The sequence below is a fragment of the Ursus arctos genome, unplaced genomic scaffold, assembly GCF_023065955.2.
Source record: "Ursus arctos isolate Adak ecotype North America unplaced genomic scaffold, UrsArc2.0 scaffold_3, whole genome shotgun sequence".
Lineage (NCBI taxonomy): Eukaryota > Metazoa > Chordata > Mammalia > Carnivora > Ursidae > Ursus > Ursus arctos.
The window spans coordinates 13,882,744-13,908,655 of record NW_026622985.1 but is presented as its reverse complement, the minus strand read 5'-3'; the positions used below and the strand labels follow the sequence as shown (position 1 = coordinate 13,908,655).

General features: G+C 41.7%; 1 protein-coding gene across 1 annotated transcript in view; it reads left to right on the top strand.

Annotated features, from left to right (window-relative positions):
• The window catches only part of POU6F2 (POU class 6 homeobox 2), a 453,583-nt gene that overhangs the window by 81,206 nt on the left and 346,465 nt on the right, over positions 1-25,912 (top strand). The window contains exon 2 of the mRNA XM_026502925.4: positions 16,312-16,483. Coding sequence (XP_026358710.4) covers positions 16,312-16,483 — 172 coding nt within the window. The remainder of the gene's footprint in view (positions 1-16,311; positions 16,484-25,912) is intronic.

The following is a 25,912-nucleotide window of genomic DNA, read 5'->3' as shown; positions in this document are numbered from 1 at the left end:
ATGTACCCACACAAATTTCAGACAGATTCTAGACTTACACTGAAATTAAAAATCATAGAAAATAAAAAATATTGGTGAATATTTCTGCTTTTTTAGGATGATTTCTCATAATAAAAGCAACAAAGACATAAAGGAAAAAAGTGATAAAAATGACTGGATAAGAATTCTTTAAATCTTTCTTAAAAAATCAACATCAAAAACATAACAGGGAAATAACAAATTCTAGAAAAAAAATATTTGGAATTCTTACAGCTTAGAATCAAGAAGACTGCCAAATTACATGTTATTTAACTTCATTCATCTCAATTTCATCATCAGTGAAACAAGGATAATAACACTCTTGTTTGTTGAAAGGCCTAGAAATAAAGTATATACTTAGAGCAAAATAAGTGTCAGTCGTTCTTTCTTGTACTTCTCTAAATCTATAGAAATTTCAATGAGGAAAATACTTAGGCCCCAACAGAAAGACAGGCAAAGGATGTGAGTAATTTATGAAAGAAGAAACTTAATTAGCTAATAAACTTGAAAAATTTAACCTTGCTAATGAGATGCAAATTAAAACATTAATAAAATGCCAGTTTCCATCTAATAAATTAGAAAAAAATTAAAAAATATATATAATATGAAAGAGAAGCTTCCTCACACACTGGGAGCATAAATTTTCCATCAACTGACCTTGAAAGCAATTTGGCAATGGGCCATGCTCTTTTACCTGTAATTTCACTCCTGAGAATATATTTAAAACTGTCAAAATTTTATTTTTGTGTGAATAATTGGGCACATCTTAAATCAAAGGACTCCATGGTTTTGCGATAACTCAGCTTTATCGATGAAAATAATTTTTACCATATACTCCTAACGTATGTAAGTTTATTTATTTATTTTTGTACCATTCATTTTTACCACCAAATGGAATTGAAACAATTGAAATAAAAATCAAAATTTTAATACTCTCTTCCTGGACCTTTTGCATTGTCTTGCATATCTCCCAGCGTACGTGGACCCCATTTCAAAGACCACAGCCTAGAATGTTCCGCAGTTAGAAAAGAATTAAATAAATCATGGCACATCCGTCAGAGTTTCAGTATTACTTAGCTATTTGAGATCACAATTTTGGATAATGTTGAATTTTGAGAACATGGTTACTGTAGAATAATGATGTCTGTGAGGGTGAATACAGTGCCCAGCTGGCTCACCATTTGTTCGCTAGCGGCACATGTTAGGTCTTCAATAAATATTTATTGAATATGAAAAAGTGAACTATAAAAGCAGGACACTAACTTGTATATGCGATATGGATCTAAAAGCATGAACAAAGATGACAATAATTGTATATGCACGTGCATATATATAATTTTCAAAAACTTCTAGAATGGGTTACATAATTGTAAACTAAAATTCAAGATAGATGGGAATGAAAAAAAGAGCTCGAAATGTAACTGTCAAAATGAACAACAATTTTCCAAGGATAAAAGATAAAATCTGAAATATCGAGAATATGAAATAAATAGTATAAGACCTCAAATTGTATGACTCAGAGGACAGAATAAGAGGCATTTATGAAAGGGTTTCTCTTATGTCAAGTTATTATAAATCTGGGTAGTGCTATGGCATGATTCCTTCTGAAATGTTGGGGAAACTTGGTGACGCTTTCCATCTAGGCCCTTAGAATTCTCCCTTAAGGTGGGAGTTCTCACATATCAATGTTTAGAAGAGTTTCCCAAGGAACTTGTTAAGTGTACATTCCTGGGGCACCTGGGTAGCTCAGTCGTTGAGCGTCTGCCTTCGGCTCAGGGTGTGATCCCAGCGTTCTGGGATCGAGCCCCACATCAGGCTCCTCCGCTGGGAACCTGCTTCTTCCTCTCCCACTCCTCCTGCTTGTGTTCCCTCTCTCGCTGGCTGTCTCTCTCTCTGTCAAATAAATAAATAAAATCTTTAAAAAAAAGTGTACATTCCTGAGCCCCGCCCTCTGCAGTTCTGATGTGTGTGTGTGTGTGTGTGTGTGTGTGAGGCAGGTGTGAGGAAGGGTCCAGGAACCTAACCCCTCGACCTGCCCCAGGTGGGTCTGATCCCCAGGACCAGACACTCAGGGTTGGGGGTTGTGGAGAGTGGGTCCAGGGCCTTACCCTGAATCACACAGAACCTCAGCAACACGGCCCGCCCACAGTGGATGGTGACCCAGAGATGGTGTAGACTGGAGACGACCAGAGACGAGGCTAGAAAGGCACTAGCTTCTTGCAAGTGCCACCTTCGAACGCCTTAAGAAGAGGACTTAAGGAGCCAAAAGTCTCCAAACTGAAGTCCATTCAAGCTATTAATGGTTGGACAGGGTGTTTTTTTTCATGCAGATGTAGATCAGAGAACGCTGGTGACCAGTGTGTTCGAGGAACTTGCTTCAGGAGGTAGAGCTTGCGTCCAAAACCGTGGCCAGGCTTGGGAGGGGCGTCAATGCCGGGAGAGTCCTGTAGGTGATGGTCTTTTTCCATGTATGGTCCTTAAGCCCCACTGGGAAGTGCCAGATATTATCTTAGCTGAAAGAACTACTCAGAGAAGTTATGTTCCCATCACCTTGAAGAGGGAATGGCACAGCAGACAAATACATATTTATCAGATATATGATAACTAGCATTTGAAAACACTTCTGATATCAAAGTTAAATGGGGAGAAAAAATCTCCCATAATCCTCATGCAACAACAAAGCAAACTCTTTTCCACTGGATTCAAAAAATGATGTACTGTATGGTGACTAACATAATATAATAAAAAAATCATTAAAAAAAAACAAACCAAAAAACGTATTCAGGAGTGCCTGGGTGGCTCAGTCAGTTGGGTGTCTGCCTTCAGCTCCGGTCCTGATCTCAGGGTCCTGGGATCGAGCCCCGCATCGGGCTCCCTGCTCAGTGGGGAGTCTGCTTCTCCCTCTCCCTCTGTTCCCCTTGGACCTCTGCTCATGCTCTCTCTCTCAAATAAATAAATAAAACCTTTAAAAAAACAAAACAAAATATATTTGATTTTAAAAAACTGATTGTGACTCTATTTTTGTATCAAAAAAACTTGGGAATTGGTTTCCCGGTTTATTTCAGTGCTAATTTGAATTTACTTTTCTGCTTGTTTTTAACCAAAAAGATGATTTCTTGCTGATTTTTTTAACAGACGACTTCGCTTACTAAGGAAATGAGTGCCCACAAGCAGCCCCCTCAAGATTGGAAAGCCAATCTTGCAGGCGCAGCCCAGATCCTGCTGGGCCCCCATGGGGGGAAGTAGAAACATGGGTCCTATAGCTGGAGTTAGTGGGGAAGTAAGAGAACCCAGCAACAATCCATTTCTCATTTGTTTTGTTCAGGAAAAAAGATAACTTTTCAGGCCAGAGGCATGGGCATACAAAGAAAACGGAAGCTCAGTGGAGCAGAAGGAAAAAGGATTGTGTAACAACGCTACATTCCAGCCATGGCTGACTGAGCCTTCCTGGGGCCCTGGTACATGAATGTCGTTGGAGTAGACCCACTTACCAATCAGATTTGGGATAAGTCAGCCAGCATTCAGTTGAAATTGTCTATTTTTTTTTTTTTAAGATTTTATTTATTTATTTGACAGAGAGAGACAGTCAGCGAGAGAGGGAACACAAGCAGGGGGAGTGGGAGAGGAAGAAGCAGGCTCCTAGCGGAGGAGCCGGATGTGGGGCTCGATCCCACATCGCCGGGATCACACCCTGAGCCGAAGGCAGACGCTCAACGACTGCGCCACCCAGGCGCCCCGAAATTGTCTATTTTTAATCTATCCAGCGTTTGTCTAAGCACATGAATGGTAGAGGGGTAAGAATAGGGGAAAATGAAGGCTTCCAAGGCCCCTGAAAAGAGCTGATTGTTTATAAAGACCGTAGCCCATCTATATTCTACATATACGTATATGTATATAATTTGTGTGTGTGCCTTACTGAGTTGTTAAAACGGGTCTGTTTTCCTCTGACAACGTACTACCTATTCTTGTTACTATAGGGGCTTGAGCATATCAGGGAAGCGATTCTTTAAAAATACTCGGTGACAAACAGTAGCAACGCAGATGGGACAAGCTCTCAGTGATCCTGCGGTTGGCTGTGTTGACACCTTGTTTTTGTGTGTGAGTCATCAGTGGCAGAAGAGCTCTCTACAATGAGGAATAAAGTCCAGAAAAGGCCCGTTGAAACTCCCTGGGTGGAGCAGCCTGTGTATTCATTAGCATGGATAATGATGGTAAAACAGCGCTTCAAAGAAAGGCTGTTGAGTGTGTGCGCGCATGCGTGGTCCTCATGCTGCGTATATATTGGCGTTTTACAGAAAGGGAACATAAGGGTGCCAAGAAAATGTTAAGTCTGTAAAAGAAAGTATACTAGGCTCATAGAAGATGCTGAATCCCGTTACTCTCTTTCCTTTCCTGGTGTCTACTAGATGGTGGAATTTTTGATGGTTGCAAATGTTTCTTGATCTTTACATTCCTCGTAGTCCCCAGCACAACACTTCGCACACGATGAACTGTCAATAAAATATTTCTTGAGCTGCATCAGTTGTGTCAGCGTAGACCCTGATTCAGAACCATCCCCCAATCATGTAAACTAAAGAGGACATAAATAAATAGTAATAAAAGCCAGCCTTGTTTTAAAGGCGCCCTTGATTTCGAAGACTGGAGATTTAAAGAAATATTTAGCTAAGTCTCTTTTTGTAGTTTAGGTTGGAAACAAGGTATTTTTAATAGTGGTTAATAAGATAGCTGGTGGTGTGCGGGGAGCCCCTAAAAACCAACCTCCCAGTTCACGTATTTGCGAGAGCCCAAATCCCCAGGAATGAGAACATTTAGCTAATCTTTCCAATCACATTCTCCCTCCCTCCCCACCCCCAGCTCCTTGGAATTATGTTATCTGTGCTCGTTTTAAAAGCTCAGAAGCCTTTTGAATTGGAGCAGCATTCAAAGGACAGTCGAGGGTCACCCTTGGAATATTAAAGGCGAGTGGATTACAGGAGAGGGAGGGATAGGGAGCAGCTGGGCTAGGCGGAGCCCTGTGCAGACCCAGGGCAGAAAATGGGAGGAAAACTCCAGAGGAGCTGGTGTTGGCCAAGAGAGCTGCCTGGATTGCTCCGAAGGACCCGAGGTAGTAGCAAGGACGCTAACCACATATAAGCGTCGCGCTGGCTGCTGCAGTCTGAGAGTAAAGAAAGCAAAACACATATGAATGAAATCAATTAGGCAATGGCCATTTGAACAGAAGTAGAATGGTTCCTTTAGAGACCGCGGATACAGGAAACTTGAACCTTGAAAAATTAAAAGCCAGGGACTGTTTTAATTCAATGATCCAATTCTACAGGATTTAGAGCCAGCTGACCCATACTTCTTTCTTAAAATAACAAGGGCTTAGGATTTATAAATTCCTTCTCAAAAGATGTCAAAGTAATTTAGTTTTCAAAAATCTGTGTTTTGACCTTTCTTCTATCATTTATAGGTATTGATTCTTGTTTTCTTTTTTTTTTAAATAAAATCAATGAATATTTAGTGGGGGCTTATTATGTGCCAGGCACTGCCCTAAAATTTGGAGTGGGGGGATGTAGGGGCAGGCCCCTATTCCTTAGCCCTGGTTCCTCACTGATTTTTGCGGGGAGGTGGCGAGGATGGGAGGATGGATCATGAATCCCTTTGAAAGTGTGATGAAGGCTAAGCAGCTTCTCCGTAAGGAAATGCATACACACTCATCCTTTGTCAGGACAGTTGCTAGACAGAGAACAGTATATACATCTCATTATCACTACGCAATTGGATCTATTGTCAGCACTGTTTGTGGATTATTTATTTAGATGCAAACCTATCTCAGGAGGCATGTATTATTACTCCTATTTCCTCTCAGGGAAACTGAGGTGCAGAGAGATGAGTTAACACCCTTGCCCCAGGTTCCTCGGTGAGTAGAAAGTGACCGCAGGCCCCAGCACAGGCTCTTTGCCCCACAGGGCAGTGCTGGCCTGGGGACTTGCCAGGTCCCCGTGAGGCTGACCACCACTGCCCACTGTGGGCCAAAGGGAGGGCACGTCTGCGCAAGGTAGACCAGGTGGCCACCTGACAGTTTATCCTCACCTGCTGGAAAATCATCCTGATATGTTAACAATCATTAGAAAAATGTGGCTGGTGCATTCTCTGGCCATGCAGCACCTATCCATATGCCACAAGCAGAGGAGAGCTGTACCTGGGCTGAGTGGGGCAATTCTGGGCCGTTAAGCAAGAATTTTCACCCAACTCCGAAGGTACTATGCGACTGTCAGGTTTCAGAGCTGGATTTTTAGGACTGTTAGTCTGTCAGCAGGGGGCAGAATGGATTTTTCTATTTATTTATGGAAATTTGAAAGTATAGGGAACTGGATATTTTTTGAAAAAAAAAGTTTGTCTCCCCAACTGTATGGCCTTTGCCATTCGGGATGGAAGAATAGAATGAGATCAGTCCCCATATTTAATGTATTATTCATTTAAATGAGTATTTGCCTGTGAGAAAAATGATAGAATTAGAGCATTCGTAATAAAATCCTGTTTCTAATATGCTGTGAAGGTTTGCTGATACTGCCCCTGATTGACATGAGAGCTAATTGTGTAGAAGTCTTAGGCTCCCCTCGGTGAGCCAGGGATTCTTGCGGTGTGAGCAAAGGGCATGACAGAGCTAGGAAGCCCGGGCTCTGGGGGTGGGGTGGGGGTGGCGGGCCCTGGGCTCCTCAGGGGCCACCCCAAGCCCCAGCACTGATGCCTTGCGTGGGAGAGCTTATCTCCCCTACCAGTGGTAGCTTTTCTCCCGTTCACCCTCAGTCCCAGGGGGAAACAAACCTTTCTTTTTCCTTGTCAGTGTCCATATTAAATTCTTCCATTTTGTCCTGTGGTAAACAAAGTAACAAAGGCACACAAAACCAAACTCACAGTTCCGGAAGCAGGGCACAGGTCAGTGTGAATGTGTGTGCAATGCCAGACGGGTAAGACAGCCAGGTGAGGCCTTAGTTGCCACGCTGTGCAATGTCCGACATGATTACATGTATTTTGAAATATTAAAAGTATCGACCAAAGACAATCCTTGCCTTCCCCTTCCCTTCCTTCCTCTCTGCCTTCCTCACAATCATTAATCAGTCATTAATCAATCCATCAATCCAAACACATTTATTAAGAGCCTATTTTGTATCAGACACCATACCCGGAACTCTGAGACATGTTTACCTACAAAAAACTCAAGCGTTTCAGCTTGAGGCAAAGGCTTAAAGACTTGGAAAAGTAAGTGATTACCCAGTGGAAAAACTGTCATGATTTTATTGCATCTGAGATGAAGCACAAATAGGTAAGAGGGGCCGAGCTGTGAGACCCTTTCCCCAAGTATATGGAAAACTCCACCTAAAATGGACGAGAGGAGCCAATATGGTGGTTAGAGGCTTGGAGTGGACACTCTGGTCCTTCCTCGTCTCCCTTGGAGATCCTGGAGGCTCCTCCCTAAAAACCTTAGGGCTTCTCAGTTCAGTGCTGGATTTGAAAATTCCGAAACTAGAGGCAAGGTCTTTCCATTCTGAACTGACTGTGTCATCTACTTTTGCAAAAGGTTGCAAATACTGTGATTATATATAGTAAGTACCTCCAGAAAGAAAACATTTTTAGAACAGAGATTGGCTGTTCTCTGTTTGTACATTCCAACCACTAAGTGCAAGTTCACTGTAATCTGAGTTCTGTTCCATTTAAATCCTGATACCTACTTGAAGCCATGAGATTATGAAGAACGTATGGATAGAGGGTAGGTGTGTGCGATATCAGTGCCACTGTATAACCCCATTACCCGAAGACCAGATCTCCATGAGCCTGAATTGAACTTTTATGGATGCTTTCTCACAAAGGCAGCAGAAATGAATTGATGGTGCTATTAAGTTATCAATAGCAGTGTCTCCCTTTTTTTCCCAGACAAGTATACACGCAGCGTCATCCACACAGTCATTTTAACCTCTTGGGGCCAGAAGAGCTAAGAGCTATGGAGGTTCGAGGTGACGGTCTAGATACGCATCTGACCGCACACTAGAAGTCCAGAACTCGCAGACTCCCACCAGATTGATTGTTATGTTGTTGTTCCAACTTAGAGGTTTGTGCTGATGAGCTGTTTGTTTATTTGCTTGCTTCTGTTTAGATACGGCTCCGTGTCTAATGCTGTTATCTTTAATTGGAGTCATCAATAACTATGTTGATAATTAAAGCTGGTCAACAAAAGTATAAGCTCCTTACGGTGGGGTTAGGAGAGAAAGAGTGTCCCTAGGTGGTGATTGAAGGGAAGGAGAAGGTTGCATATCTGAGGGTCAACAAAAAGACAAGAGACTCTTCGACGAAGCCCGTATGTACATTTAAGTGAAATACCGTCTTCGGACCGCCAGGCAAATCAGATATTTCGCAGTCTCATTTTTCCTTTCAACGTAATTGTGGCCATTCACCTGAACTAAATAACCCCCAGGGAGAGGGCTGGGGATTGGTGGGGCAGCAAAGAGTGTAATTTGCCCAGACCATCTTCTGAAGAGGGGACCCTATTTCACTCTGTAATGACTTGCCGGCCCCTAAGACAACATTCATCTAATTGTGGGTCAACATCCAGTATGGCGGGTTGTGTCGCAAATGGCCGAGAGTACATTTCTTACATACAGCTACTGGGTTCTTTCTGGGGAATAATGGTAGTCAGTAATGGTTAGAGATGGGTGAGGGCTTGCTATGCTCCCAAAGCCTGGCCACCTGCTTAGAATGAAAGCAAGCTCTGAGGCCAGACTTTGCCAAACATACAGACATTTATTGAGCATGCTTTTATTAGCAGATAATCCCCCAATTGTTCGTTCACCCTCTCTGTAAGCTTGATGAAGTCATAATTCTCTGTCATTTTAGGTGAACCTAGCACAGCGTGCATGGAAGTTCTGTGAAGGCAGATACAACAAGATTTTAGAAGCAAGGTCTGTTTCTCTCACAGCATCAGGCAGCTAGAACTCTCTGAACCGAAGCCTGGATGTGGGACAGTTTAGGCTTCTAGCCCGAAACCCTGAGGCAACAGGCCTTGAAAGATTCTTAATATCCTCTGATTCCTCTCAAGGGAGGGGAATGTCTCTAAAATATTTTAGCCAGGGCATATATCTTGAATGGGACTAACTAAATGAAAACCCATTTCCAGCCTCCACTAAGGCTGGTCAATAAGTTCCTCATCTCACTCAAATTAATATAAATTATACGAATCAACAAAATGCAGGGTGAGGGAGCCATGGATGGTGAATGGAGGTGGCTGGATTTGGGTGGTAGGCGAGCGTGAGGCAGGGCCTTTCTGAGGAAACGGTAGGCCCGGGAGTAGGAAATGTTGATTACGGCAACTGACTGAACCTAGGGTGGAGCTCAGGGTCAGAAAACCTTTTCCGTCAGGAGACAGAGAGTAAATAGTTTCAGCTTTGCAGGCCACAGAGAGAAATCGAGGCTGCCTCCTGAGGAAGAGACACGACCTTGGAATGGCAGCTGCCTTCGGGCAAAGGCAAGTCCTGAGGGAGGCCTCAGCTGCGAGCCATCTCAGCCAACCCTCATGGCGGCTGGGAAACGAGCGTGTTGGTGGTGAAGGGAGTTCTGGGAGGCACACCACAGCCTCCATCTCAGTGTAGACTTCTGGTCCAACTGAACCCATGGTCAGTGGGGTGCCTCAGTGTGGGAAGTGGTGTGGTGGTAGGTGGTCTTTCTTTCTACCCATATTCATGTCCATTATCTGTGCCTCACCTCACTCCAGTCTCACAGCGTCCTCCTTGAGAAGCAGAAAGCCGTGTTGGTATGGAAACCAACAAGCAGCCATAGTGACTCACTCGTGGTCATGCAGGTGCTTGATGCTAAATCAGGGAACGTCCGCGAGCTCTTGGGAAGCCTCCTCAGTGCTTCACTCTCGAAACCCAGCCTTTCTTTTGAAGTTTGAACGCCTACTTGATTTGCACAGAATACTCGGCCGTTTTCTTTTGGGATAGGGTCCAATGCGACCTCAGCCACGCTAACTGGGAAGTGGAGACATGGGGGAATAGATAACAGGTGGGAATCTTGGGTTGAGGAAGGAAACCCAGGTTGGTATCAACATTTCCTATGAAAATCTGCTGTGAGATGAAGGAGGGTGTATTTGTGTAAGCTTTGTAATTAAGTTCATTGTAATGTAAATTTCTATCTATTGCATATTTGCTAAAAATGTGGGTTTTTCTGCTTTCCTCAAAATGATTTTTGTGTGCAGTTTAGGAAGTGACATTTAAAATGAAATAAGCGGTGGTGGGTGAATTTATGGTATTTTTAGTGTTTTGATCTTCATTAATTTTCAGAATTTTCAACAATAAATTTATATATTTACAAGAATAGAATAATTAAAAATTAAATTATGGCCTTATTTCTAAAAGTCAAATAGAATGTATTTTTACAAATTATTGGTAGAAAGGGGAAATATGGCATGGTAAAAAAATAGAAATGCCTTGTAACTTTTGAGGGAAATATTCTTCAGTACATTAAATATTATAGTGAGAACCAACTGACAATAATATTCAGTAATTGGTAAAAGAAAGATAAAGATTGTTTTACTTCATGACTAAGGTAACAAAATTCACACTTGAAGTTTTCTTTCCCAAAACCCACGAAAGTCTAGTTTTATCCTCTTAATGATCTGTGATTTTGAGTTTACCTCTTCCCAGTGAGAGAAATTAAATACAAAATATGGTGCTGTCTTTTCATCTTAAATGGACTGTAGGTAATTTGCATTGACCTTTTTCCTAAATTGAAATGTGGCCTTTTGGGGTGGGGGGGTGACCCGATAATTTTTTTTCTCCATAATGGATATAATTTTTTTCTATTGAATTCTAGAAATAGATCTGTTGAGCATAACTTCGCCATACTCTGGCACTTTGCAAACAAATGAATTGTTTCCTTGGATTTGTGAAGCCTGCCTGTCTTATTTACATTTCCCTCAAAGCCTTCTGATTGCTTGCTTCATAGTTGGCTTGTATGTACATAAGAGTATGCTGGACCCGGTTCAAGCTCCGTTTAGACGGGGTGGGGGTGGCTATTTCCATCGTGTGGCTGCCCCTGGACACGGATGCTTTGCTGAGTTAATTGTCTCACTATCTTTAGTTTCTCCGACTATCAAATGAGAATGATTTTGCTTACAGAAACTCTGTTGGTTAAATTATTGCAGGCCTTTAGCTGAATTATCTCTTTGTTTATCGGGGATTATTGTTGACAGCCTAGTGAAAGTCCAAGCTGGATTCTCTTCCTTCATACAATGCCCTATATCTGCTCTACGGATAAAGGGGTTGCAAGAGAAATACACAGGGATATCTTTTTTTTAAATTAAAAAAAATTTTTTTTTTTATTGTGAGAGAGAAAACAAGTGGGGGGAGGGACAGAGGGAGAAAGAGAATCTCAAGCAGATGCCATGCTGAGCACAGAGCTGGACGTGGGGCTGATCTCATGACCCCGAATCACGACCTGAGCTGCATGGGGACATCCGTATTTAAAAATTATATTAAAAAATAATAATAAAAAAATAAAAATTATATTAAAAGTCATCAGGAATTAGTATACGATGAGGATATACAGTTAGTATATGCTAAGTTGTATGTAACCATCTAGAAATAAACCGTAAGCAATATTAGTTAGGTAAAAGTTATTAAAGTGTGGGAAGCACTGGGTGGATGTATACTCGCTGAAGGCTTCCGGCTAATTATTGTAGCATCCTTGACAGTTAGAGCTCTCATTTACATTAGCAGTAATGTAAATGCAAATTTAGAGTAAACTCTAAAATGAGTTTCAAGAGGTACCAGATCCATTGGACAATGCAACAGAGATTACGAGGAGAAGTCCTTCCTCGGTCAGATGATTTAGGGAGGGTAAACTGAGCTGAATGGGTTTCTTTCCTGGTAGACTCTTCTGTTGCATTTTCCATGTGGATATGATTGCAAAACTCTTTTATGTAGATTATCTTTGGGGACAAGTGTTCTGTGGAATGCACTTTGGGAAGTGCTGTTTTATTCCAACCTTTTCATTTTCCAGATGAGACAATTGAGGGTGACGGTGGTCGAATGATTTGCTAAGTTTCTGTAGACCGTGAACCTGAATGCAAGCCTGGATATTTGACACTATCTGATGTCCTGTCTACTACACTGTATCGTCCCATAGATTTCACACGAGCAGTGTTGGACGGGGAAGTGTTTTGTTCCTAGAGTCTGCAGGGAGAAAGACACTACACATAGCATGCTCTGGGAATCAGTTATCTAGGGTTTAACGCCCTTTAGGACCCATGATTCAACTTCTAAGAAACCCCATGAGTTACTGGGCAGTATAAAAAGATGAATCTACTGAAGTTCAAAATATAGCTTCACCACTCGCCAGCTGTGTGGCGTTGGGACAAGTCACTTGGCTTCTCTGAGTCTCAGACTTGTGTCCCTCCAAGGGGGACTAATGCCTTGCATTGTTTGGGTGACGTTACATATATCTGAAACACCTCTCTTCATTCAATACATGGGACCGATTGTTGTCCCTTGACAATGCTCGAATGAGATTTCAGTCATTGCTGGAGAGTTCTGATGTTGATCGCGGTCCTTTCATTGTAGGACATGGTGGAACTTTTTGTTCAGGTTTTGCTCATGGAAACCACCTCTCCTGCTTCTTCTTTTCTCAGCGTCTGGCTCTTGGGTCTCTGATGAGCCTCGTGAGTCATCACGGATTGGCCTCTACTGGCAGCCGCCATGTCCTCTTGCACCTACTCGCCACTCCTCCATATTGAATCAGTCATTTTCCTCTATCAGGGCTGATAAAAGAATTGCAGAGAGGTCCCAGCTTCTTCCCTGTCGTCGTGACAATTTCCGACTTTTAAGCAAGAGGTCTTTGCCGCTTCTATATTTTGCCTATGCTAGCTATTTCTGTTCCCTTGTGCTGCTGCAGTGATCCTTGTGCGTGGTGCACTTGCAACTTTCTTGCGTTCCCACAAGCACCTCTGTTGGGGCCTGTCAGAAAATCCTTTCTTCGCTCCGGCAGAAAGGATTTTTACAGACTGACATCCCTTTTGGCAGGGGGAGAATGACTTCCGAGCCGAGTGCTGCTTGAAAGAGGCACTCCCTCATCACTTATGACTGTACTCAGTGGTTACTGCTTGTGACACATTTTCAAATGGACCCCCCAGTGGCTGCAGCTGTGATTAAAAGCTGTCTGCTCTCTGCCTCACTGGGGGTTTGCTGTTTAACCGTGTCATGCACATACAGATGTGGGCTACAGCTGCATCCTGGAAAACGTACACTGTTTTGTAAGATGAAAAATCACATGAGTACCTGGATGACAAACTCCTGAATTTCCTAAGCTCAAGTCCCCGAGAGGCGCGAGCTGGGAACCTAGCCATGTAGGAGGTGCATAAAAGTCATTTAAGGAAGAAGAGCTAATGGTCAGTGACTATATACCATCTGCCAGTACATGCGCTGCACACATGAGCCAGACCGAACATCTTCGAGATGTAAGTGCACTTGAACTTAGCAGCTGCATTTCAGCGCCTCTGCGTGCTTCAGCATTCAGTTTGACCATGCACAGATAAAACAAGAAGAAAATATTCTTTGTTTTGGGTAAGGCGACCCAGCTCTTCCCCGATACCATGTGTGGTTGATCATGGGTTTTGAATGCCATTCTAAACATAAGTTTGCTGTGAACGCTATCTTAAAAAAATGCTCAAATGAGCCGTGCAGCCTCAGAGATAGGGTGTCTCCAAGGCACAGGTCGCAACCCTTCCTCTAGATTAGGGAGACGGAGGGTTCCACTTTTTGTAAAGTAAAAATGTACTAGAATTTACACCTGGGCTCTTCCCTTCACGTGAGGAGGATACTTACCAAAAGCGTGTGGCAAAGCAGTGTTCCCTTCCCTCCCCACCCCGCTCCACTAACCGAAGCAGAAGAATCCAAACACGCATTTTCTTAGACGCATAGGAAAGAAATTGGGGGGGGGGGGTTGAGAATTTCGTGTCTCCTTCCCCCCCACCCCGCCCTCGTGCCTGCTTCTCCCACCCCCCGAAAGTCAGGCGCTCCCAATCTCAGTGACCAAACACAGTCAATGAAATGCTAATCTATCACCAGCAAATTTAGGCTGACAATACCGCGCATCGACCACATTGATGAGATTGATTATATTTCAAATATTTACAATATGGTGAGACAAGCCTAATTTATTTTCTAAAGAGTTCAAGGTAGGTATCACCCATCCAAAAGGGGGGAAACAATGGAGAAATGTTTGTGGTTGCTATCTGCAATAATCCGATGCTGACAGAGAGTAGTATTTTATTTAGTAATTAACAGTGTAAAGGGGAGAGGAGCTGTCATGTTGGTTCTTAAGCTGGGGAATGTGATGAAAGATGATATCTACGATCTCATCCTTTCCACTTGTTTAGGATTGTCAGGATGAGAAATGTCAGCATTATGAAAGCCCGGCTCTGCTCTTGATATGATAAAACCCTTCAAAAGCCAGTCTTTCTCTCCCTCATCCCCCTCCTTTCCCACTCTCTCTCTCCCTGCACTTGCTTTTTTATTTATCCTGTTTTGTTAGATGGCAGAAATATAATTCTTTTCTTTCTTCCTATTATAAGCCACCATTTTTGTTTTATTATATGTTTCACAACCCCTAATGCCCCACTGAAAATTACCTTGTTAAATGACAGTGTTTCAAAGCCATGAATCCTTTCCACCATTCCCTCAGAGGTTTGAAACAGTCAACAGACTGTAAAGAATAAATAATAAAAAAGTATTGATTATTTTGATGACTGTGAGATTCAATTAAGTATTAATTTTGCCCTCCAGTGGACCTATCAAGGTATTCAAAAGGGAGGATTCGGCTCAGCTAAATGCATGCTGAGTGCTTCAGCCTTAAATAGGGAGAAAATGTGTTTACCTACAGTATTTGAAGAAGAAATGCATTGATGCACAGAGTCCAATATTTAAGTGCTGTGCACATTAAGCCCTGGTGACAGTGACATTGTTTTCAGGGGTATGAGTATTGACTAAAGAAGTGCATTTGATGACAGCTTAAACTATTTGTATTGATTAACATTTTCATAGATTATCATGTGTCATATCAAATTCACTTTTCAGGCATGAATACATTAAAAAAAAAAAAATAACCACAGGCATACCGCCGACCAATGTAACGATGGGACAAGAGAGCATGCCGCCCCACCTGCTCCTGTGCTGGTCACCTGTTTCCTGCTCAGGAACCACTTAGGCATGAACTTGGCAATAAATAGCTCCCAGATAACGCAAAAAGGGCACTGCTTGCTTTCCTTTTCCTTCTGCGGCCGGTGTTTGTGCCAAAACAATATCATGCATCTTAGTTTGCAAATGGAATAGCAGGCTCTCCTCGGGAAATATTTCTGATCCTAAGACGCCCTCCTAATGAGCTGAAGATAAAGCAGATTCAAATTATTGGGAAGGGGGGGAAGTTTGCTTTTTTTGGAGGTGATTTTTGCTTTCTTTTTTCTCTAATGCTCTGAGCGTATGATGCTCTGGGTATCGGAATTATTGAACACAGTTTGTAAGTATTTTTCCAATTCCTTAAACCAATTTTTAAACCAATTTTCATCTCTTTTGCTGTGTGTTGTTTGCTTTAAAATGTTCCTTGGCTTTGGGGTCAGCTTCAGTCCCAAATCTGGGGGCAGCGAAGTCAACTTCTAAGGGTGCTGATGGAATTTACATGAGAAATCTCTTTTATTCCATTGAAAGCCTTTGGAGGACTCTTTTCTCCTATCTCTTTTCTCTGCTCTGGGGATAGGGTTTAATTGCTTCTCCCCCAGGGAGAGTGCTTCTTAAAATAGCCCGTGGTCCCTCCATAGGGCGCTCCTTCCTTTTTAGTGTGTTGAGGAAGTACAAACCCAGCACTTTCTTTTTTCTTACTGCATTAAAGACCGAACAAGGTGTAAAAACATTCGCACAAAAAAGCACATCCCACAATTAAAGCTGTGTTGCTTAGGTGGCTTTCAAAGAAGTTTTTTTTTTTTTTTCTTCCCCCCTTCTTCCCTCCGAAGCTTCCTGAATCTCTCAAATGCTAGTTGAGCTTTAATAGGGTGGGGAGTAATGGAGAACTCCTCGGATCTGTAATAGCTCTTCACTTGACTGCAACCAGCAATAACAGCGGGAGCAGCCAGAGATAAGAGAGAGAGGAGAGAGGGAGAGTGTGTGTGTGGAAGAGAGAGAGAGAGAGAGAGGAGAGAGGGAGAGAGGACACGCACACTAAAGCTGCCACTTTTTTTTTCCTCCCCTTCACTCTTTTCCCCCATCCTAGGATCCAATGATAGCTGGACAAGTCAGTAAGCCCTCGCTGTCAGCGCGGAGTGAAATGAATGCGGAGTTGAGAGGTGAGGACAAGGCTGCTACTTCAGACAGCGAGCTGAATGAGCCCCTGCTTGCGCCTGTGGAATCAAATGACAGCGAGGACACTCCCAGCAAGCTCTTCGGTAAGTCTGTCTAGGTATTTCATTTCAGCCCTACCATGTTGTCCGGAAGAGCAATCCACACCCCCCGCAACCCTTTCCCTGTTGTTCATTCAATTTTCTTGTAAGTGCTAAAGAGGAGCCTCGCGTCTTGGAGGGGCCGAGCCACCGGAGCCCATTCCAGCCGGCTAGCAGGATGTCCTCCAAACTTTTCCCAGCAAGGAACTTCCTCGCTGCTCCTTGGGGCTTGTCAGATATTGCCAGAGTCCCCGGGCTAGAAATGATTTAAAAAAAAAAAAAAAAGAAGAAGAAGAAAAAGAAGCAGCAGAAGAAGATGGTAATAATAATCAGGAAATCAGTTCCATTGTGAGAATTGGTTAACATTTATTGAATAAATATCGACTCGGTTTCGGGTTGCTTCGCAGCCTTTTGTTAAGGGGAAGGAGAGTAAAGAGTTATTATCTGTAGTCAAAAGACGGAAGAGGGAACTGTGAAATATCAATACAAGTCTTTCTGTGCCAGGTAAACAAAGGTGGCTACGGGAATTGCTCAGAGAAATAACATTTTGTGATCACAATTAGAATGGGTATCTCTCCTTCTAAAGGGGGGGGGCGAGGAAAGAAAAGAGGTCCTTTGCCTCCCTCCCCTACCCCTCATCCCTTGACCAGACGTTTATAGGCTCTTCCTAAATGTGGAGGCAGCCCAGGACCCTTCAGGAATCTTTGTTCCATAAACAAAACAAGAGCGAGCAGAGTACCACTCCAGCAAAGACATCTGTCATTCAAACAGATGACACTCTGTAAGCCAACTCAAGCAACTGTGATCTCTAATCAGAAAGGGGAGCGGGTTGTTGAGGCGCGTGACTGAGTGATGGATGGTGATAGATGTCTGTGCTGGAGAAGCACTTTATGGGATAAAGTGACATTAGGTTTTCAGAACACTTGCTCCTGAAACACTTGCTTTTAATTATTTTCCAGTGTTTGTATACTTACAACACTGAGTGGAGGCATGTACATACTAACCTGTTTATACCTTTATCTACTAACCTATACATACACCTGATTTTATATATATATCAGGCAGAGCACTGCTGGGTCTCAGGTTACAAACAGAGCCCTGTGCCTGAATGTCAGAGAAATACACACCACTGCATAGACTGCTTTGTCGAGAAAGTCGTTAATTCAGCTTAAAAAATAAATAAGTTTAATTTTTTTTTTAGCCTCCAGGAAGAAAGCAGCTTCCCTAGTTTGCCAACTCCAGGCCAGCTTCAACAGAGGAAATTTTCTCTGATTCGAAATGCTCACTCAGTCAAACACGAGAGGGGTGTTGCAGACCAACTTTCTGTCTCAGATTTGCTATTGGTAAAATACAGTTTTACAGTTAAAAGTATAATAGATCCCAGTTTCAAGAAATTCTGTCATATTACGCTTTTTACAAAAAGCAGCAATTCTGCCTGGTACATAGATTTTTTTTTTTCTTTTCTTTCTTTCTTTTTTTTTTTTTACACCTAGGCATTAAGGTTTTAGCATTTGCACTCTAAAGGAATATTTTGTTGTCGTTTCGGTTTTTATGTGTGTAGGGAGAGTCATGTCCTAGAGCACTCATTTCCTTCCAGGGGGTTAGTGAGAGAAGTCAGATAAAACTAAAAGTTACAGAAAGGCAAAGCCATGCTCCAGTCTCTCTGATGTTGGGGTGCTCATACCAAGCATTTTGACTTTTCGAAAGTAATCAACTGTGAATGCTCCTACATGGGGGATAATGGGTTTCTTACTTGCTCCTGAACTTTGCATGCATTTTTACAAAGTCAGTGCATTTTGTAGACTTTCACTTAGAACCCCAGCTTGTTTGTTTGTTTTTTTTTCCTTCAAGTAAACCAACTGAGGGGTGATTCGTTTGGCTTCTCAACATTTGTTTAGATTTCCCACTGTTGAAATTTGAAGATCTGTTATGTCATTCTTACTGATTTGCTCACGCAGAGAAAGAAGTTTAAATAAAAAAAAAACAACCCAAGAGGGTCAAAGAAGTTTGAATTAAAAGTTCATTGAAAATATATCTGAAGTGGAGTATTGATGGGGTAAACGAAGGAATCATCGTTCAGTGTAGGAATCGTGGGGGATGTTAGAAGGTGTTCCTCTTCACTTTAAAATTCCCAACTTCTCGATTTGTGAGAGGATGCCGGACCAGATCTCCGTCTTATATCTGATACTCCTTATGTAGTCACTTAATTTTATTTGGTCTCTAGAGTCTAGCTTTTTGAACACAGTGTGAATATTTTCCAGTTTGTGATTCGGTGAAGAAGCAACCAGTAGATGAGCAGTGTCGAAAACTTGAGGCAAAGAGGGGAGACGATAGGAGGCAGGGGCACCAGAATGTCCATCGAAGGAAGCAATGTTCTCTGAGGCTTCTTTATGGGTCTCTTGTGTTCTGTGCTGTTGGTATCACCGGCACTTAGCCTTAGAAATCCCAGTTTGCGTACCTGACGAAAACTTTTTAGAATAATTCTCTCCCAGGATTTTTAGCAACTTTGGCCACACTTAATGGGTGACAGTTTAATGGACCATCGTCATTTGACATGAATACGCTCAAGTGTTTTTGGTCTTATATGTGGTTTTCATTACACTTTGCCTGACAGTGAAGAATTACATTTTTCCTGAATAGCTGAGAGCATCCAGGTTTCTCTCTCAACCAGGATTTTCTAACGTACTCTCTCAAACCATTATCCTCCTGGCATGTGCCTTGTGTTCTTGAAAACCGTGCTTCCGTAATGAAAGGAGCAGATTAAGACAAACCATGTGCATCTGGATGTGTTTACTTTTGGGGAGAGACGTTTAACAACAGGAGATAAGAAGAGTTCGGTTGTGTTTTTTGTTGTTGTTGTTGTTGTTTTTACGGTACCTGAAATTTCAGTACTGATGGATTTCTTTGGAGCTTATTTCTGCTTGTGTGTCTTGTTGAAATGAGCAGTCCAGAGCACAAGTCCGTCTCCGTCACAGTATGGGCACCTTCAGCCCAAAACTGCAGGAGAAAGGCTAATACCGATGCCCTCTATGGATAAACAAAGGAAACTCCAGGAACCGCTGGGTCTTTTATGCCTCTCCTGAAATTGCACCTCTGCTCTTAACAGCGTCCAAAGGGAAACATACTGCCCAGAACGTTTCAGTGCTCCTTGCAGCCCAGAATACCAGAAGGAGAAAACCAGAAGCCATATGCCAGCCTCAGTAGAAAGTTCAGAAAAGGGCCCTTGTGTTTTATAAAGTAATTACATCAGAGGTAACATTTTGCTTAACTTGACCAGCTATGGGAAACTCAAGTACACTTAGGAGAGATGAATCCACATTTCATTGAGAAACGTGTGGCGAGGTAGTTCGCTGTGATATCATTAAGTGGTACATTATTTATTCTTGGAAAGCCTGTAGGAAAGCCTGTCTCCTTTTTTTTTTTTTTTTTTTCTGGTCCGTGACTGTATTATGCTAAGCTCTGAGCTGTGGGGAACAGTATGGAGGAGAGCAGGCTTGCCTGTCAGGGGGTATTACCAGAGAATTTGGCTCTGTGTCTCCCTGTGTTTCAGCTGCAGGATCAAATGAGCGATGCCACGCGGGGCCAGCCATTTAATACGTGACTACTGATGTACCTATTCGAAACCATTCTCAAAACTGGCCTTTGGCAAACAGTCTCAAAGGGAAGAGGTTGCTGTGTTTCTCTGGTGACATTTATTGCATCCGTGTCAACGTGGTGCTTCATTTTTAGTTACGTTCATCAAGAATTCAGTGGTCCCCGTTCCGTCAAGTTGGATGCTAAAATTCAAATGGTCGAGCATCAACAACTTGGTTGGGAAGATGGCCACAGGAAGGATAAAAGTAATATATATCCCCAGAAAAATATCTGTACTAAAGTTTTCCCATGCAGTCTCAGCTGAAGAAGTAAGAGCGCATAAAACAGGCCTTAAATATTTTCTCCCAGATATATTTGAAATTTGAAAGATGATTTATTAACCGTGCGCCTCCTGGGAGTATTTTTATTGTTTCAAGATAAACCTCATGATTGCTTTTCTTAAAGTCCCAGCTACCTCGGGTGGCTGGGCTCCTCTGTGGCTCCGCTGCTCGCCTGCACCACACTGGACGTGAGCTGGGCGGGCACACAGCTCCAAAGCCCTGAGCTGAGATGTAAACAAAAAACCACTTACACGCATTGGACCCGAGGTAAAGAGTGATGGGTGGTTTTCTGTCATGCTACGGTGTTTTTCTGAGTTAAAAGAAATTGCATATAATGATCCTTGTAAGCGTGGGTGTTTTCAATATCGTTTATCTGTGAACTTTCGGAAAAGGGTTGAAAGTTGGGTCAGCGATTCTGCCTTGCTGGAAAATGTACCATCTGTAGGATTTTTCTTTTTCCTTTCCTTTCTGTTATCTTTCTCATAGAAACATGCATTATAAGGTTTTTTTTTTTTTAAATTACCATCCAGTTTGACTTGATTAGAATTTATGGCAGTGGAGTTGTTTTCAATGACAAAAGGATAAAGGATTAAATTGTCTGTCACCCCTTGAGACAGTGGTCTCTGCAGGTCAGCATGGAGGTCATTGGTAGGGCATTATGGGGACTGCACTTTGTGGTCGGGCTGCCTGTGAATGAGTGGAGGCCTTCATTATGGCATCACTCTGTGACTTTATTGGGACATCTCTCTCAAGGTTCCAATGCCTTGGATATTTATAATATTCTGATGAAATATGCTGGGGCCAGTAATCAGTACGTCAGGCTTAAGCCCAAGAAGGGTTTAGCTGGCAGGTGATGAGGAATAGTCCCTAGAGAAATATATTTAGTTACAATATGCATCATGCTTCTATATTTTTATGGCTTTTGGTATTCTATTAATGGAAAATGTATACTATTTTTCACTGAAGAAAGTGTGTTTTGCTGGGGAAATATCAAAGGAGTATATTTTTAACTCAATAATTTGGATAACAGATTCTATGCCAAAATAGTTATTTAAAAGAAACCAGTAGAAACCTGTATTTGTGTAAGTAAATGAGATGCATGATAAGGTATTTGTCAAACATCAATTATGGTTTAATAGGCAAACAGACCCTTGTGGTGTTCTTCGCTGACTACCGGGGGGAAATGCACATTCAGATACATTTCTGAACATTCAGGGCAACCTAATGCATCTAGGTATTTCTTTAAAAAAATCCACTGTGTGTGTCTAGACAAATTTAGTTTCAGCGTTTTCTTCCCCCCAGAAAATCATTGTGATACTGCCTTGGTAAGTTAACCCACTTTAAATAGTGTTAATGTGTAAGTTTTGGAATCCAAATAAATCCATAGGCAGTAGCACGGATATTCAAATTTTTCAGCATATTCGTTGGTTGAGCTATGTTCATTTCTAAGTGACACTTTAATGGAGGACAGTGCACAGTATGTGACATGAGATTCAGTGGGGACTCTCTTAGTGGCTCCCTTTTCTGTTTCTGACGAGCTTGGGGTGCTCAGGTCAGACATCTGTTTAAAGAAGAAAGTTCAACATTGCAGTGTCTAGAGATGCTGTCCTTGCTAGCACATTAGCAAACCAAAATGCTGATACGGTTTTACATTTTTCTTCTGCCTTGATGGCTACAATTCTTATATTTTGTTGTCATTGCTGTTACATGGTCCTATATACAATTGGAAAGAAGACAAAGTATTAGGAACTACATTCATCTGCACCATCACCCCTATAAATGCTCTCCTTTTCGTCTTTTTAGTGTCTTGGATGTTTCTGACTTAAAGGTTACAGGGCGCTAGAGTGGGTTTTGTAGTTCACCCAGCCAGTTTGTGTCATAATTAATAAATAGAGGTGCATTCCAGAGTCAAGCTCCCAAGGCTCGGCCCTTCCGTAGATTGCCTTCTTTCTCAATTACCCGGCTTAATGATAGAGTTAGCATTCTTCTTGAAAGAATTGACCAAAGAAAAATTTCCCCCACTCGAGAAATGAGACTTAAGTGACTATTTCAAGGGGACCTTGCTTGCTATTAGACAGTAAACAAATAATTTGTGAGAGGATTGGTACTTTCCTTTGATTGGCGATCTTGCTGGCTTATGTTTGGGGATTAATAATACATCAGACATCCACGCATTAAAAAGAAAGTCGACGTGAAGGAGGAAGGGTGAGGGGTGCAGCTCGGCTACTGGGCTGCTCCTGATTATTCTCAGGCCTTCCCTGGGTGCTGAGACCGGCCGAGGAGTAGTCACGTTTGCCCGAATGTGCACCTGGCTCCGCTTCGCATGTTTCTTGATTTCCTTATGCTAAAGAAAAAGATGGCAAAGTGTTTATACCAAACTGGCACCCTGTCAGGGGGCAATCTGTGTAAAGTTTCCTGCTGTCAGGTTAATAAATTTTTTAAAAATATCCAAAGGCAGAGGTAGCTGGAGGGAGCTCCTAGTAACAGTTGCCATTCTCCAGCGGATGGGTTTCTCTTTAATATCCAGCGTGGCTCTGGAATTTTCTTGTTTGTTGTCTTCCCAGGGTCTATACTTTGCTGGTGTTTTTGTTCAGCTTTCCTTTTATTAATGACATTTCGGTCGTACTTTTAAAATGTTTATCCTTTAAAATTTCAAATGTCCTTTTTTTTTTTTTTTTTTTTTAAAGAGGGCAGTAAAGGAGTGTAATTTGTTGCAATCTGGTATTTAGAGTGGAGCATGTACCTTCGTGCTATGTGCCTGTATGAGGTCCTGAGTCTGTCAACAGTGGACTTTTCTTTGGGAATACCTTAGTAATATTTATATTAAAATTCGTTCAGAAGGAGTATCTGGGCTTTGGCAGTAGGGGGGCTTCTTGAGGATGCTTGTTTATTACACATGTGGACCTGACTCCGCCTTTGCCATATGAGCTCCCACTCTCTGCTTCTCAAAGTCAGATGAAACAAGTGCAGACTAGTTGGGTCACCTCTCTTACTCTGTGTTGGGACACTACTGTCAGCTATCAAAAACGGACTCAGCCATTTTAATGTGAACACAGAGGTCAGCGAGAATCACACTGACTCTTTTGGTGGAAGAAAGTCTGTCGTTCCTGGAGAAATGGAAAAAACAAAACAAAACATTGTTTTGTTAAGTATTCAAAGATCATTTTAAAAACCACCTGATAGAGATGCATAGCTCTTGGCACCTCTTTCTGATAGTTCGCTGCTACTTTTGAACATCCTGGTATGTTATAGGAATGTCTGTATTTTATTTGAGAATTTGAAAGAAAATCCAGGCTCAAATTTCTCTTACAGTCTTTCTTTTGAAAGTGCTACATGTGGCGAGAATATACTGGTTTTTATTTTCATTAAAAAATTAGTCACCTGGGACAGCATAACTAACACAGCCTAAGTCACTTTTATTAGGGGACTGCACTGCCCTCAAAACTAATTGAAAAGACAGAGAAACTAAGTGATAGCATTACACAGAAACTAAATGCTTAAGAGGTCTGCTATCCTGAAGACCATTTGAAAGTGGGATTCTATAATGAGACCCGCATTCATTAAGATGGTTAAAAAAATGTTCTTAGTAAAGAGCTAAAGCAAGCCTGTTCATTTAGCCTGAGGATGGGGTAGACTATTAAGGCATTTCAGGACACTCAGAACGGACCAATGGTAGCCACCGTGAAAAGATTTAACAATCTTGCGAAATGTGTTCGTCCTGCTCTATACTGTCTGGGATTAGCAGTTTTCTCAGTGTTACCTCTTTTTCTGAAATAATCAATGTTTTTTAGATTGATGCACTTTCCAAATCTCTTGGTGTTACTTTGATTTCTTCCTGTTCATGAGGAAAAATGGTGATAAAAGTTTGTGAAAGACAAGACACTCTTATTTAAAGACAAACATTAGCCTAGTGTTTTAAAATAACAACGCACACTTCCCGCTTTATCACTTCCATACTTTGTGTCCCTGTGTTTTCTTTCTTCAGCACTGTGAATGCACAGTGAGTAAATGCAATGCTACCCATGTAAAACACATGTGGGTCAAACACATGTGTGTCTATGCGTGTTCTCCATATTTTCTCCTGTGTTCATATGATACTTCAGTTTTGTCTTACTCACTTTGTAGTAAGTCTTTTCTTTACCATAAAATTAATAAAGCCTTCTTAGCCTTTTTTTTCCATTCACGCTGTCTGTGTATCACTCAAATGTGCTTCTTCTGCACCTATGAATACTTAAAGACGTAGTTTCCAGGTAAAATTATAAAAATGAATAGTTTACCAATAAAGGACAACTAATCATATTATAGAGTACTGCTTCGGGCATAGATGGGCTATTACCCAAGTTCTAGTGTCTTGTTTGAAGCTGCTTTTTACTGAGCAGAGAAGACAACAGGATTTCTCAGAATTTGTGCGGTTAATGCAATAAAGAGATCTGGAGGTTTCTGCACAGTGTGATTTATAGGGAGTATATATATTTAAAGCATACAAAACTTGCTCAAACTAGGGAAGACGCTTGGAATCTAAATATTAGGAGCTTAAGTATTTGTCTACTTGTGGGCATACGCGCTAAACATTTATCTTGTTCTCTTTTAAGTAAAAAGCATTTGTTCTCTAGCTTGAAAGCACAGTTTTTGCCTGGAAGGATTTCATGGACCTAAATATACATTTACCTGTACACACATCAAGATAGAATGGGTGTTTGATGTACAATAAAGAAATCACATTTTAAACATTTGCTATTAAAATAGCACGGTGCACTTAATCTCCTCTTGCAGTTCTTCATGGCCACCTATGTGGTGATTTGTCTTTGAATAGCAATATGGGAAGATTTACTTTTATGAATGAATGGTTTGGGGTGACTTATTGCATGAGAGAATCACCACGGTAGAAGTAGAAGGGCTGAGGGATTAATTTGATTTAAAAATGCAAACATTTGAAGCTGTTTATAAAGCATGAAAAATTATTACTGCAGAGTGAATTTTTGCCAAAATCAACCAAGGGTAGAAGAGAATAAAAAATCCAATGGAAAAACACATTTTCCTGTTTTTAAAAATGTGTAGTGGTATGGGGGGGGGGAGGTGAAATGCCCTTTTCCAAACCTGCATTTTCTCTTTGCTATATCTGATTTCACATAGCGAAATATTGTGAAATAGAAACGTGTCAAAAAGGAAGCCCACTGTTTTCAAAAGGAGAAGCAGGAAAGAAACAGTGAAGAAAGCGAACATGTTAATGGATTCGCTCGCTATTCCTTAATCCCACTGTAATCTCTGCATGAGTAGTCAGAAAACGGATCTTCTGGATTGTGTGGGAAAACTTTCATAAACTTTTGGAAAGAAAGCTACATCACTATTTTAGATGCTGACTGGCTCATCTCTTTCTGATGCCTAAGATTAAGGCAGGTTTTACTCTCAAGAGTCACTAAGAAATTAGTCAGATTCTCAGGGATGCTGGTCTATTTCCTTGCTGTAGTTTCGAATCTTTCCTTCTGCCATTAGAATCCATGTTTATTGTAATTTGCAAACA